The sequence below is a fragment of the Pseudopipra pipra genome, chromosome 14, assembly GCF_036250125.1.
Source record: "Pseudopipra pipra isolate bDixPip1 chromosome 14, bDixPip1.hap1, whole genome shotgun sequence".
Classification (NCBI taxonomy): domain Eukaryota; kingdom Metazoa; phylum Chordata; class Aves; order Passeriformes; family Pipridae; genus Pseudopipra; species Pseudopipra pipra.
The window spans coordinates 10,636,485-10,651,347 of NC_087562.1; the positions used below are offsets into that span (position 1 = coordinate 10,636,485).

The window sequence follows — 14,863 nt, forward strand, 5'->3', positions numbered from 1 at the left end:
TGTGTGGTGACAGCAGTCAGACCACCCAAACCACCCAGCCAAGTGAACCCCTACAATAATCTGGGGTTTCAGAGCCTTCAGCACTGATGGGCACAAATACTGACTGCAGGGAGACATGTGCAGCACCTGGACACTGCAGCCAAGTGCCTAGGATCCCTCCCAAGAGCCCTTGGGATCCCTGTGCTGCCCCTACAGCTGGAGAGGGGACGTCTGGGACAGAGTAAGGACAGGAGCCTGCGCTTGGAGCCCTCCGAGTGATTGACAATAAAAACACTGCCCCGGTGCCCATTTTCAGATCTAGACAGCAAGAACTGCGGACTCCAGGGAAAATCCATGTTTTTACAGTTTCTGATATTACTGAGCTTTTCTGGTGCCAATTTTAAAACACTGCTATGACCTCTGGAAAGTGGGGAAACTGCATTTCAGCACGACAACATAGAAAAGAACAAAAAAAGGAAACTTGTTATTTTTTTAAGCTTGAAACACTAGTCAGGTTAAGAGAAAGGAGCAGAATTCTGGCAAGGACAAGAGCACTCAGACTGAGCCACAACACAGTAATTAGGGCCAGTAGGTCATTAGAGACACAGCTGTATAAACTAGGTGTATAATTAAGTTTCCACACTGCTTTTTCACAACTGTATTTCAGTTTCTTTTGTGGAGGACAATCAGTAATTGATTAATTTAAAGATGCAACAACAGCAGCAGCAAAAAGAGAGGAAATCTCTGACTTGCCAATCGGGTGCAACCAAAGATTACAATTTTGGGGAAGGACTAATTTTGGAAATGTATGTAAGATGTCTCTCTTTGTCAGTGGGAAGTACAAATTGCCATCTGACAAAAACATTCATGAGACATCATCACTTGTTGACAAGCTACCGTATATGGTTTTCTGGATAAGCATCCTGCATATACGGCTGCATGGCAATTATAGTTCTTGTAGCAGGTGAAATGTAAGAAAATGCAAAATTATACACTAGCATGAAACAGTTACAATACCTCGTTTCAAACGTAAGCCTAGTGTACAAGTTACAGGGCATTTAAAAGGAGCAACTGCAAGACTTTAATTATAAACTAGTTCCTACCGTAGAGTAGTTTAGAAAAATCAGCCGCTTCCAAGCTGGCAATATCCATATATAGCTCTGCTGCTGTTTGAAACAGACAACCTGTAAAGTTATCAACAACAGAAGAGGACCTCATGAAATGCTCAGAGACCCCGCCAAAACCTACTTCTGTCCGCTTCATTGATGCACTAATTTGCTTTAAAACACTCTACATTCACTTGAGCAACTGAAGAAACAAGCCTACATGAGGCTATTCTGATCCATGGGAGGAAAGGGGCGGAGGAAGCAAAAATAACACAATAAAATACTGGAGCTAAACCCAGACTAATGCAGGTGGATTAAAACACACAAGCAAAATGACAAATCCTGTGACTTTTTAGCCACTTTTTATCAGACAACAAACCACTTGGCATCAGCCACCAGACATTGATATATCACAGAACAGTTGCTTGATGTATGCAGCCTCTGGTGCTGGTTGTAGGACACAGTGAGTTGTAAATCCACATGTAATTCTTTACTCTTGTCACTAATGCTGTAAGATAACATCATGCTACAATACCTACACTGTAACAGCAGTATGCAAAAACATGTATAAAAAAGACTGCACATGATGCCAATGCAATTACTTGGTCCTCTCTAGCTAAGGGGATATGGGATACCAGTGAGTTTTAAATTCATTTTTAAAGCTTAACACATCCAGTGTATACACTAGGTGTTTTTATTTATTCTCAGTGTATTTTTTCAAGACGCTCTCTAGCTGTTTAAGGCACTATTTCCACGACTGCTGCAGGAGAGCTCATTTGTGGGGGCAAGCTGGGAGACAAGGGAAGATATGAGCCGGGAAGGAAATGTGGTGTTCTTTTGGTACAAGCTGCCCCCATTTAGACCCTTTTCAGATCCCTGTAGACACTGGAAACCTACAACCTGCAATCACAGACATCAGTCATGAGCAAAAGGTATAAAAGGCACCTAATTCTGTCAGAAGGAGAACATCTCTACTACACTGACATCAAAAGGAATGCCACGCACTTATGCTACCAGAGATGTCTAGATTTCAGCAGTGTTTTGTCCTCAAAGAAACAAGTCTGAAATACATGAAAAAGCAAGGGGGGAAATGGCTGTTTGTTACCTCCTTACATGTCAAAGCAGCTGCGTTCAAACTGTATTATAACTTCAGCGCACCGTAATGAATTTCTAAGGGATTCCAGTGAAATAGATGGTTTATCCTATTCTTTGGAGTGATCTCTTGTAATCCTGCAACACTCCTGAGCTACAATACCTTCCTAACTTCAGTATCCCAAAGGAAGTCATTAGTTATGTTGTATTATCAGCCTAGTGATATTATCGCTACAAATATTACCTGTATTGATCTGGACCCATGTAGACACAACTGAAAGCCCTGCTTCAGATTAAGACATGAAAATCTAGTTTACCAAGAGGTCAGGCACTGCTTTACAACCTCAGGTGTGTCAGGCAGGCATTATAGGCAAAAGGAATGCTCATTTTGTGGGGTAAAATCTTTAAACATACCACACTTCCTAATGTAATCTTAGATTTTCACCCAGGTGGTGCAAGACTTTTCAGATGAACTGAACAAAGACATGCATTTCACATGCTTTCCATGAAAATTCTCATGGCTATCAGACAAACTGGTTGTTATTTCCTCAAGGTAAGGTATGTGAATATCAAACAATATTCCAGATTGCCTTCATGGAAACATTCTCATTCCAAAACATATGAGTGCAACCTTCCTATTTACTTTAAATCACTTCAGGACATAGATTAAACTAAGTAGAAAACAGACACTCTTGTTGTGGAACAAGGACATGCTCACATGGAGATAATTAGCACTTATTTCATGTATATGCAGATAGTGCCAGATACAGTGCCTTTTTGTAACAAAATGTCTTTGTAAATCATCAGCACATGTGAAGACAGTAAAAGAAGATGAAATTATGTTACCTGCAATCAAAAATAGCAATGAGAATACTAACAAATTATTTTGATAAATCCCCCAAAATATAATTTATTTTTCTTAATCTTATCAACAAAATACTACATTGAGGATAAATAAAAACTGAAGTGTGAAAACACTGACTGTATTGACAGGAATAGAATCTCTAGGTTGCTACATTTTAATTCAGATTTGCCTCAGGAAAAAAATTTCTCCTTTTCATAGTGCTGCTGGTCACCTGTCATAGCCTGATGTTCCTCCTCTGGAGTCCCCCCCCAGCAGTGCCCACTCCCCTCTGCCCTGTTCCAGTCCCCCAGTGGTACCATTACAGCTGCATGGGGGGTCACACAGTCAGCCAGACCCAAGCAGATACCTGGGCTAAAAATTTAGATCCTTCTTTTGGTGGGGTTCCCCCCAGCACAACGAGCAGCTGTACCAGCACAACTCCGGAGACAGAGCAGCGGCGGAGCAGCGGCTCCCAGGGACAGCTGCTGGGGACGTGCCCTGTGTCTGCACAGCCACCCATCTGCCCTGCTGGGATCCTGCCTGTCCTGCTTCCCGTGAGGGATGGCTTCAGGAACAGCTTGTCCCTGCGGCTGCTCCTTTGGAAAGGACCGATGTCTACATGGGCTGTGCAGCTCACCTTCCAGTTTGGAAAACAAGGGTTTTTCTGAACAGAAAATGGCATTTTCTTGCTTCCTACCCTGCAGCAGAGTGCCATTTGCAGAAGTCTCAGGCCAGTGCCATGGCTGTCAGCTGGCCGAGAAATCACCTTGCAAGAAGTAGCCTTTCAATTTTATGCAGTTTCAAGTTTGCAGCCTGTGTGGGGTTTAAATGAGTGCAGAGCAAGGAGCCCTGGGGGCGGGCTTAAGTCCACAATCCCTACCCAACTGCAGGCTGGGGAAAAGCCCCAACATCCCTCTGTCCTTCCTCCCAGAAAGCAGGTGGGAGTCAGAGCAGGGGGTCTTCTCCTCTGTAAATCAGAGTGAGACAACGGAGGATGCTCTTGGGGTGGGAGTCAGGCCAAGCCAAAGCCCCCACCTGACTCACCCTCCCTCCCTTGCTGCACTCCATTTCACGTGTTTTTTCTTGGCTGAGCATCATTTTACTTATGCCCAAAAAGGAGAGCAGAAAACATGGACTAATTACAAAACAAATTTAGTGGCCAGGAGGAATATGTGGTGGTCAGGGGAAAGAGGATGGGATACTGCTGCACCAGAGGAGAAATTAACCCTCCTGCCTTCTGGCAGCCTCAACCTACCCGTCTGCCATAACGGCAACTGCCTAAAATATCTTAGACGAGTGTGGAGGATAAAGTGATGGCAGAGTATTCAACTCCGGGAAGGTGAAGGATGAGAGTCTCTGATTTAAATATATAGGAACATATTCTCTGCTCCCCCTCCTAAGATTTTATTTAATCTTTAGTAAAATCTGCAAAGCTTTTTACTACCCCCGTAAATCGGCTTAGTGTGCTCTGCAGAATACCTGCTGCTACCGCCGGCCACGCGACAGCAGCCGTGGAAAAGCAAGATATGTTGCAATTGTTCACACCGGTGCTCTGAGCTTGTTCTTACTTTACAGAAAGTAAAATCAAGATCAGCGTAGGCTGATGCCATCCTTACTTCCATAAAATTCAAAAGGCAGTGTAATAATAACCTAGGGAGAATGGTGTATTTTTAGGGTGGGATTACAAAACTCGCACTATGAATTTTAATCTCAGAAATTGTCATGTTCTTTTATGGGGTTCAGAGGCCTTTCTTCCTGGGAGTTTTGCACACTTCAGTCACTTAACTTTTTTAATCTTCCTACATTTTGAGAGAGGGGGAAAAAAACCCGCCTGAAACTTCTAGCATTAAAAAAACCTCAAAACATTTTTGTCTAACGTAATTACTGACAGATTCCAATTGGAAAGCTGTTGCTTTTATTTTAATTTTATTAAAGGAGAGAACAAAGGCTACCCAAGGCACCACAATAAAATTACATTAACTGTAAAATTACATTATTAATTCTTTAATCTCACTTGAGGCCTCAAGCTGTTGCTATGTCCAATTACCCAGCTAACCACCTGTCAGAACTGTAAAGCTAGTTTAACATTACCTCCAGGACAGTTGTGTGCCCTGTGTTCAGTCAGGTCTGCCAGTGAATCGAAGTCCTGCTGACAGTTATCGCAGGTGTAAATTGACTCATCCTCCATGTCTTCATCTTCCTCATTTCTCTCTTCCTGGCTCGTCACACTGTTCCTCTCTTCCAGGGCCCGGCTGTCCTTCGCTTCGCTCTCCAGCTCTCCTCCCAGGCCACCTGCCAACAGCAAGAACATCCTCTAAGTTTGAGAGGTCTGAAAAATAAGAGCTTTAAGAAGGATGTTGCACTTATTAAGATACATTTAATTACAGCCGCTCTCACATTATTCTCGACACCTTTCATTATATTAATGCGGTTTTTATACCATGTGGTGCAACAATTCTCAACTGTATTCTCTGCTGCTTAGTGCGAATCCTGCAAACACTCTCTTCTAATCTTCTCTGGTGGGTGTGTAGCGGGAGCCTCTAACTCTCTGTCATATAAAGTTGTTAGTGTTTTATCACTTAACCAGATTCTCAAAGCTTTAAAAATTGGCAAGATTAATTACAGCCCGCAAAGAAAAGGCATGTGCTGAATTTTAATTCTCAATGCTCTCCTCTTCCCACCGCCTCCAAGCCCCAATATTAGTAACAACAAGAAAAAAAAAAGCTCTAGCTGAAGATCCCAAAGCACACATGTATCCCAGGATGTGAGAGGTCCTGCGGAACTAAAGAGAGGCACTTGGTTGGGCAGATGAGCCTCACATTGTGCTGACCTAGCTGAGAGCAGACACATTGCATCTGACCTTCAGGTCTCTCAGATATTTTTTTATCTTGGTCCATGACCTGAACGTGGGCTAGCACATGTATCTTTGCCACCCCCTGCCAAGTTTTCATTTGCATTGGTGCACAGGGAGACTGAGCTCTGTGGCAGCTCCAGAAACACCCCAGGGTGGGGGGCCGAGCACCCCAGGGCTGTGCAGGAGGCAGCTCCACACACGGGGCAGCCGGCTCTTCGCTGGCCGTGGGGTGGGTGGCAGGGGCAGCTGGTCACAGGCAGTCACCCCCCAACATGCCCTCAGTGGCCTGTCGTGAGGGATGGACTTGCAGCCAAATCCTCCTGCCTCCAGGACACCTCCTTGGCCACAGTGGACTCAGATGTGCCTGAAGCCAGTCACGCCCAATGGCTCCATGCAGAACCACGGACAACCCTCGCTTGGGCTCTCTGGAAAGGCAGCAGAGCTGAAAAGGCCCTTCTAAGTCCCTGCTGCCCTCTCATCAAGAAAAGCATCCATTAGACAAGCCAGCCATGCTGACCAGGCTTAGGTGACCAGCTGAGATGGAGATGGCTCCACCTCTTCTGTACACGTGTGCCCCCAACACGGAGATACAGCCACAGGTGCTACACCTGCACTATTTCACCTGCCTCCATGAGAACTCACACTCTTAATACATCCCTGTTGGTACAACAGAAATAGTTGGCAAGTCATCCAGCAAAGTGAGACAAAACCACAGGCTCTTCCAGCAGAAGAGAGCCTCACACACACACTGGCTGACCCCAAAAGCCCAGGAGCTGCTCTCAGCCAGGCAGGAGGGAGCCTTGTTGCCACCTTGTTGGTTTGGGATGTGTTTGGGTTTTAAGCCATTAACGAAACACCAGCAAACAGAGAGATGAATTGTTTCTAAAATTAGATCAGCGCCAAAAAGATTAAGGACAACCAACACTGAGAACATGAAACAAAGCTGAAAATAAAATTTATTAAAGACAAAAACTGGTTACCACAAGCACTGCAATTCAGACACACACATTAGTAGAGCTCTGCTACCACTATCCAGCCAGAACACATTTCATACCATCTTCTGCTCTGCAAATGGTAACATAAATCAACCGTTGTAAAACACTCTGCAGTTTTCCATGGAGCACTTGTAACATGACGTACCCTTCAAATTGCAATGGAAATATTAAAAATCAGTGCCTGCTTGTGGTGTGTCACAGCATCCCTCTTAGCAGTTAACTGATCTGCACATTTTCAGATTCTTTTAGTGTTAAATTATACATACCTTTCTACTACAAAATTTCCATTAAGAGCTAGATATAATGTTTGTCTTAACAAATCAGATATGCCACTTACACAGCGGTAATGAATTTAAGGATTTGGTTATAAAAAGTATCACTCACTAAGCACTCCATATTGTAAGTCATCATCTGTACTACGTTTATTCAATAAAATGCCACTGGCTGAACCTCATGCTTTATAGACTCTTCCTTAAATAAAAATGTATTGTAATGAAAAAAACAATGATTCTGGTTCTCTTTATACTACTAACTTCACCAAATAATAAGTCACATTTAGAGCTATGCTAGCTTTGCTTTATTTCACACATCATTTAATGTACATATTCAAATTATCACATTTTGTCATATTTACTTGGCACACCATCCAGTCTCTCATCCCAGACTGCAATCACAAACATTTTAGCTCATTCAATCTTTTTAAAGCCTATATGTCCTGCAGACTTGATGGTTAATAAATCAGAATATCAACTCTCCAATTTCATAAGACAGAAACCTATAAAACTAGTCCGAGTATATAAATCTAACCTAAAGAACTGGACCTGCTTCCTTGCCGCCTCCTGATGAAGACCTCAGGGAAGCACTTCTGAACTGACTTTGCCACAGCCTGAAGAAGAAAGCTTTTAGGCAACTTTGGGGAGCTTTAAGGGACTTTCACTAATATTTTCAGCAGAAATTCTGTCTTCTGAGAGTTAACCTAAAGACCAGCTGATCTGGTGAGTACGCTGTGACAAATTCATCCTTGGTTTTACTCCAATACTTTGTGACTACACCAGGGATAAAGCTGCTCAACTGAGTCCAACAATAACAAATAATTTAGCACACTGCTTTAGGAAAAATAAATTGTACAATGTGAGATAAGAAAATAGATTCCCGACTGCAAAGCAAAATTCCAGAAACATTTTTTAATTCCCTGTTGAATGGGAAATATGATCCTCTAGGCAACTTCTCAAAAGCGTTGCTGCCTGACAGAGCTTTATGTCAAATAACACAAGAGTGAAGTTTGCAGAAATTACTTAGCAAATGCAACATAGTTTTACAATGAGATTTTTTTTGGTTTTGGTGAGTTGAAGAAATTGTACGTTTGCCCCACCTTGCTGTTACTGTCCATCAAACAACATGGTCTTCAGATTCCTCTGCTGAGCTGCACACTTGGTGCTTGCCTAGTGAATACCAAACACTGATGAGAAAAATCTGTGGTGTTTCCTGGTTTTTTGACCTTTGTCTCCACTATTTTGACCACAAGCTGCCAGTGGGGTATGCAGGGTGCGGACGGCCCTGGGGAGACACTAGCTCCTTGCCCAGGGGAGCAAAAATACCAGGGCACTGATGGGAATGGGTGGTCCATTCAGCAAGGAAAAGCTTCAAATGCAGCCCAGCTGCTCCCACGATGAGCTCAGTTTCCCTGATGAGGACAGCAGGCCATGAGCATTCCTCAGGAACTCATTTCTGAGGAGCTTTGCTGTAGGAGTTCACAAATTTAACCTGCTATTTTCCTGCAGGCAAGGAGCTGCAGGAGCACCCCAGCACAGTGCAGCCAGGCAGGATGGGCACGTGGGCACGAGCATGCTGCTGGAAGGGTTTGGGTCACCACAGGAGGCCAAGGCGCTGCTGGCACCAGGAGCAGGGGTGGTTTTGGAGCTGAGCCTGGCTCTGAGGGGACATGTCTGTGCACTACCCTGCAAAAGGGACTCCTTGGTTGCCAGAGCCAATAGCACCTTCTGCAGTCTCCAAACATCAGTGGCTGTCTTGTAGCACCAAGCACAGACCCGTGTATTTGCTGACACAGCTAATTTTTAAGATTGGATTTTTAAGCCTTGGGGTTTAGTGAACTTAGTAGTAAGTAGTTTTTATCTAGATTACCAGATAATCACAGTTACCAACTGTGAGGAATTTATGTATGGAATACCACTGTGGAGGCAGCACAGCACCATGGGCACACAGCTCCCACCCACCACTGGCACGGTGTGCAGAGAGGAAGGGTACAGCAAACACCCGCAGAAGGGAGCTGCTGGCACCAAGTTTCAGGGTAAATGATCACTAATCAATTCTAAGAAGGGCATAAAATAGGACCTCGCATTTCACAAAAGTGTTATTATTAGTTTTTAAATGAACCTGCCATATCTAATGATTGTTCTAACAATTTTCTTTTATGAATAAGGGAGGATACGATTTGAGAGATCAGCCTTGAAAGTACACCTCACTACCCAAAATGTCAGGAAACAGGGTTGGGGGGCTTTTTTGTTTTTCTTTTCTTTTTTTTTTTTCCTTTTCTTTTTTTTTTCCCCTGCAGCACAGTGGAAGGCCTGCAGGGCTTTGCACAAGAAGAATATTTTACCCTATGACCTAAACAATCTGGCCAACAGTCAAGAATATGTTATTCTAATTGCCACTAAAGTTAATGTTGTTAATGACTCTTGGTTTTTCTGTACAAGCTATCTTATGCTCTAGAAAGTTACTATTTCAAAGGAGACATAGCAAGAACTGGGAGTGTTCCTGCCTGACCTGGTGGTCCAAGGAATGTGGCAAACTTGGCAAAGCTGGAAAAGTGAATTCCCAAAGGCCCAGTTTGAAAGTTGCAGTCAGTAGAAATGCCTTCTGAGCTGTGTTCAAAACAGCTCTGTTACAGGAACAACGTGCTCCTAAAGCCAAATATTTGAAAACAGATTACATGTACCATGTTCAGCTCGGGCCTCAACGAAATCAAGAGCAAATTTCCACTTGCTTCAGTCAGCTTGGGATATACACCCCCACCACCAGGCTGGGACTGTGCTTGGAGCTCAGCATGGCAGAGCCTCAGCCCAGGCCCACAGTGACAGCCCAGCCACAGCAAACTGCTTTGGGGGCTTCAGGTAGTGATGCAGGACTGAAACAAAAGCTCAGAGCCACACTGGAAGTGATGCTGATGCCTACCTACAATTTCCACTGAGACACTTAGAAATGGGTAACACCATATAACACATGGGCTAGAGAAATTAAAAAAAAAAATCAACCTCTTAGCTTATTTTTTCAGCTGTGGAATCAAATATGGGCAGTTTAAACTTTTTATTTTATCAGCACAATACAGAGCAGGCAAGCCATTCTGTCTTTGTGCCAGTAAATTTTCTTTAACTTTTTTTTTTAAGCCTGAGGACTTTTAAAAGCTGGAATTTATTTGAAATCTAGGATTGTTCTTTGGTTGTTCTTCTACTATTTAGTGCAGGGTCATGTCTGGCTTTAAATGATTCTGGTTACAGGGCTTCCATCAAGAGCTGCTTCTTTTCAGCAGGCATCCCCTGATGCAGTGCTGGGCAGCACTTTCTATTCCAGCAACTTTGCCATGCAGAGCTATGGCTGCAAAGTTATGCTGTGCAAAGCATCACATGAGCATGTGCACACACATGCACAGCTTCTGCACAGGTCTGACAGCTGGAAGGCAAAAGATAAAATGAAGAGTGGAAAGTGGAATCACTTCATTCCTTGCCTTGGTCCAAACAAAAACAATTGAAGGTCTCACTGAAGGCTACGGGTAATTCCTAGGAATTTTCCCTAGATGCAGGACAAGTCATAAAAGTAAATGGCACTGAAGACAAACAAGCTGATTGATGGAGGAATGACGAGTGCTGGCACACAACTGCCACCCCCCTGGGGCCCAGCAGAGCCCTGAGGTGCCCGCCCAGGGTGCGCCCGCCCAGGGGTGCAGCCTTCCTGCCCTGGGGCTGCTGCTCAGCTCCCCGGCAAGACAAAAGGAAAGGAAATTTCATCTATAATTAGGAAGTGAGAACAAAAGAGACAAATGACTTAAAGGAAAAGCCTAATCTAAACGTTCATTAGTAAATGTTTCGCTCAGTGTCAAATGCCAAAACAGTGTGGGGGAGGTCTCTACTTTTATGTGGTTTGTTACATTTTAGTGTTGTTCTTTAGCACTGTCACACAGAAAGAGAGTCCAAAGTGCTCTATACTTGTGGCCAAGGAAGAATCAACAGATGCAAAACAAGCCACTAGTGTTTTAGTAATTAAAACACAAACAAACTTCAGCTGAAATCTTCACGTAGGATGCAAAGTCTTTCCTTTGCTGTGTACCACCATTCTGTGGTTCTTCAACATTTCAAAAAATGTCTCTTTTAAACACTTGCATTTTGAACACAGGTGCCACCTCTCAGTGGGCCAGGGCCCTCCTGTGAGCTGCTGTAAGCTGTGTGCCTGTACCCATACAAAGCTGCCAGAAACCTGCTCCAGCCGAGCAAACCAGGTCAGAGAGTGTGGATTGCATCCCAGCTGTAGGACCAGGACCAGGTATCAAAGGCAGCTCATTCCACACATTGAATCATCACTACATGCATCAAAAGCAAGCAGGTTTGGTGCTCTATCATGCAGTGCAGCACACCACTTTCTCACAGTGTCAAACCACATGGGGTAAAGAAAAAAGGTGCCTAGCTGAAAAACAAAGAGCCTAAAAGGCTAATGCATGAAACACCACTACATGAGAGGGCAGAGTGAGTGCAACACAGGCACACAATCCTCCTGACACTCAGTCACCATGCAATGCTTCTCTCAGGCTGAAGAGATCTGTGCATCAGATCTTGCCTTCCCCCCACAAGAGATAAAAAACAATCATAATGCCAAAAAAATTATTTGATCCAGCATGTAGTTAATGGTGTTGGCCTCCTAAGACTTACAACTTAATAAAATTGATCTCACTGCAGCACTGTAATGAAGAACAGTAGGATAAGGCTACCCTTGAACCATGAAAATTGCATATTGTTACCTCCTCATGCCCTCCTAGGGCTATGGCCGCTGCAGCCTCTCCAAGCTGTCATTTGTGTGGCTCTGACAGCAGACTCCACTGACAAGCAGCAATGGTGGCTACAAGGGCTTCTTTTGAAAAGGCAAGGGAAGAGGGAGAATGCTCAGTGCTAGGTATCTCTCTGGATAATAACCTACAGGATAAATCACGGACTATACCAATAATACTATTTTGTGTGAAGTACATTAACAACAAAATACACAGAAGTCAGAGTCTCTAGGAAGCACACATGATAACATTTCACAACAGAGCCTTATTACACACCAGTATGTATTAAATCACACTGATTTCTAAGTAAGTGGGCAGTTCTCGGCATTCTTCATTAACTTAGCAAAGAAGAACTATTTTGGTAGGGTACTGCACCTCCTTCTACATCTGCTGGCACATGCACTCTAAGAGAAGGGGGTTCCAAGCACACTCAGTGATAACTGGTGCCTGCACTGCCGCTGCTCCTGCCGGCACCGCCACAGAATTGTTCGTGACAGCCCTGCACGCCCCACAGCTGCCTCCCCTCAGCATCCCTGGGTTAGCTCACTACACCAACATTTCACAGGGAAAATGTTCATCTGCCTTCACTGATAGGATAGAGTTTTCTCAAATTAGCAGCAGTTTAAGAACACCTCAAGAATCTACCTGGAGTTTAAAGGCATGGAAGCTGGCAGGAACACGGGGCAGAGGACTGGCAGCTCCTGCACCATCCTTTGCTGTAGCACAGTCACAGACATCACACACAGAATGGGTAACACACGTAACTTCTAGCCTTGCAGTGCCTTGCTTTCACTTGAGCCCACCTAGATCTATACATAGTTGTCTCTATATGGCATAGAGATATACCATACATATATTTATAGATACATTATGTATGGTATAATTGCCCTGTTTTCTCCAGTGAAAACAAGGCTTCACCCTCTTTGCCTCCATGAAAATCCAGCCTCGCTGCTGGGGTGTGTGTAGTAACTACAGGAACGATGTCTATTTATACAGACAGTCCTGGCCCCAAGCTCTCTAAACCTGTGTAACTATTTACTATCCAGCATCTGACCTGAAACCCATCAGCTTTGCTCAGTCAACCGTATCACACTCACATACACAAACTCACCCTACAGCCCTGGTTTTCTTGGATCAAGACTTCCACGGTATCCTTTAGTTGACATAGTGCAGAAGCCTTTTATTAAATGCTGTTAATTTTTTTATTGATCAAACTGTGAGCCATTTCATTTTCCATTATAGCGGAAATCTCCTATAGGAGCATTCAGATTAAGTTTCTTTATTCTGTCTCTAGTAGCATGTCACTTTTAATCAGTTTTCAGTTTCATTATTGCTTAAAAATTAGAAAGCAGTTTCTCTGTTCTTTATTGCTTTTTTTAAGTTTAGTTACTGAAGGGTTATTAAACTTGGAAAATATACAGACAGGCGTAATGTGCTAAATAAATTCCTCACTGTCTCTAACCAACTTTAACATTAGCTATTTTTTATAATTTTTAGGTTTATTTTCACTGAAAGACTGCTTGTAATTATTACTCATGTTCTCCCCAAACACTTATGTTACTAAAGTGTGAAATGTCTTCTAACACAAAGACAGTTCTCTGGAAAGTAATTACAAAAATGCATTCAGGGGCAATAATTTTATATTAACTGTCAGCAGCATACATCTTCTGAAAAGGCACTTGTTATGAAGGAATTATTTGTGTGGAATTTGAAGGCACTGAAGGCAAAAGAAAACTGCAGAAACACATTAAATTGAAACTCCAGCTCCCTCATCAAGGGTCAGTTTATCTTCAAATCATTACCTTGAAGGCAACCCCACACCTTCCAAAGAGTCTATTAGAAAGACAATTTCAATTTATGCACAAATTGGACACAGTCTCCAGTTTTCGGTGTGGAACAATTTACACGCCCATTCTAAGGAAATTTCTGAGCAGCTAATTGAAAGAGATATGTCTGAAAATTATGGGCTTCCATTAACCTTTCACTGATGACACTAAAAATACTTGCTACTGATTTATGGGTAGTAACAAAAAAAGTGGCCTCAAAACTGACCAAGCACATTAAAAGGAAATCTGTGTCTGTAATGACTACAAGAAAAGATTTAGCGAATATTTGACAGTAACTTCTAGCCTGTAGGCCAATCCCTCAGTCCCGAGGAAGGCAAAATAACTCAGTGAAAAAATTTTAAAAAGTGAAACCCAGTAATAGTGATTATGCATCACATGATTTTAAAAGTGGTTTTTGAAAAATCAAATAAGGAAATCATAAAAACACCACCAAACAGTAAAACTTCCTCTTAATCGTAATGTTTCAGCCTTTCTAGTGCTCTTACTGAAATGATTTAGATGTTACTATGTTATGTGACAAATGCACTTATACACCGAAAAGCGGACAAATAGCTAAGTTATTATTATTTATTTGCATGCAAGCAGCAGTGGGATTGTACTTTATACTGTTAACAGCACACAGTGTTTATCAGCTCTTCAGTGTTTGGCAGCTGGTTTAAGGGTGTAAATATGGGATGTAAACACTTCCCTGACACAAAAAGCACTGTAAGTGAATTTTAGAGAATGCAATGAAAGGCAGAGATCAGAGCTGTCCACAGTGTGCCAAAGTGTTCCATTACTGCAGGACACTGCCCAGTTATTGATCTCAGTCCCCCCTCAGGCTGCCCTCCCTCTGCCCACTGGGGCTGGGGAGCAGACACTCCATCCCCCAGCAGGGCTGTGAGGAGAGCAAGCACCCCTCTTCTGCACCTTGGAAAGGACACCTCCTCTCCTTGGAAAGGACAGGCTCAGAACCCTGTAGGTCTGCTCTGTATATATCTGTGTGGCATTCAAATCAAATAATGTCTTTGCACACAGCCACCCAAACTGCTCCACAATCATCAGCAGAAAACTCTCACCCACTCACTCAAAACGCGTGATTGTCGTGCAGTGG

At 43.3% G+C, this 14,863-nt stretch overlaps 1 protein-coding gene across 4 annotated transcripts in view; it reads right to left on the reverse strand.

Moving 5' to 3' along the window:
• ZNF423 (zinc finger protein 423) overlaps positions 1–14,863 on the reverse strand; it is a 229,122-nt gene that overhangs the window by 156,012 nt on the left and 58,247 nt on the right. For 3 of the 4 annotated variants that reach the window (XR_010434321.1, XM_064671143.1, XM_064671141.1), the window contains exons 3-4: positions 5,113–5,313; positions 1,083–1,163 (exon numbers count right to left, since the gene is read on the reverse strand). Coding sequence is in view for 3 of the 4 variants with exons in the window: in XM_064671143.1 (XP_064527213.1) it covers positions 1,083–1,163; positions 5,113–5,313 (282 nt within the window). In the remaining variant the exon portion in view is untranslated. The remainder of the gene's footprint in view (positions 1–1,082; positions 1,164–5,112; positions 5,314–14,863) is intronic. The other variant, XM_064671142.1, reaches the window with a different exon arrangement.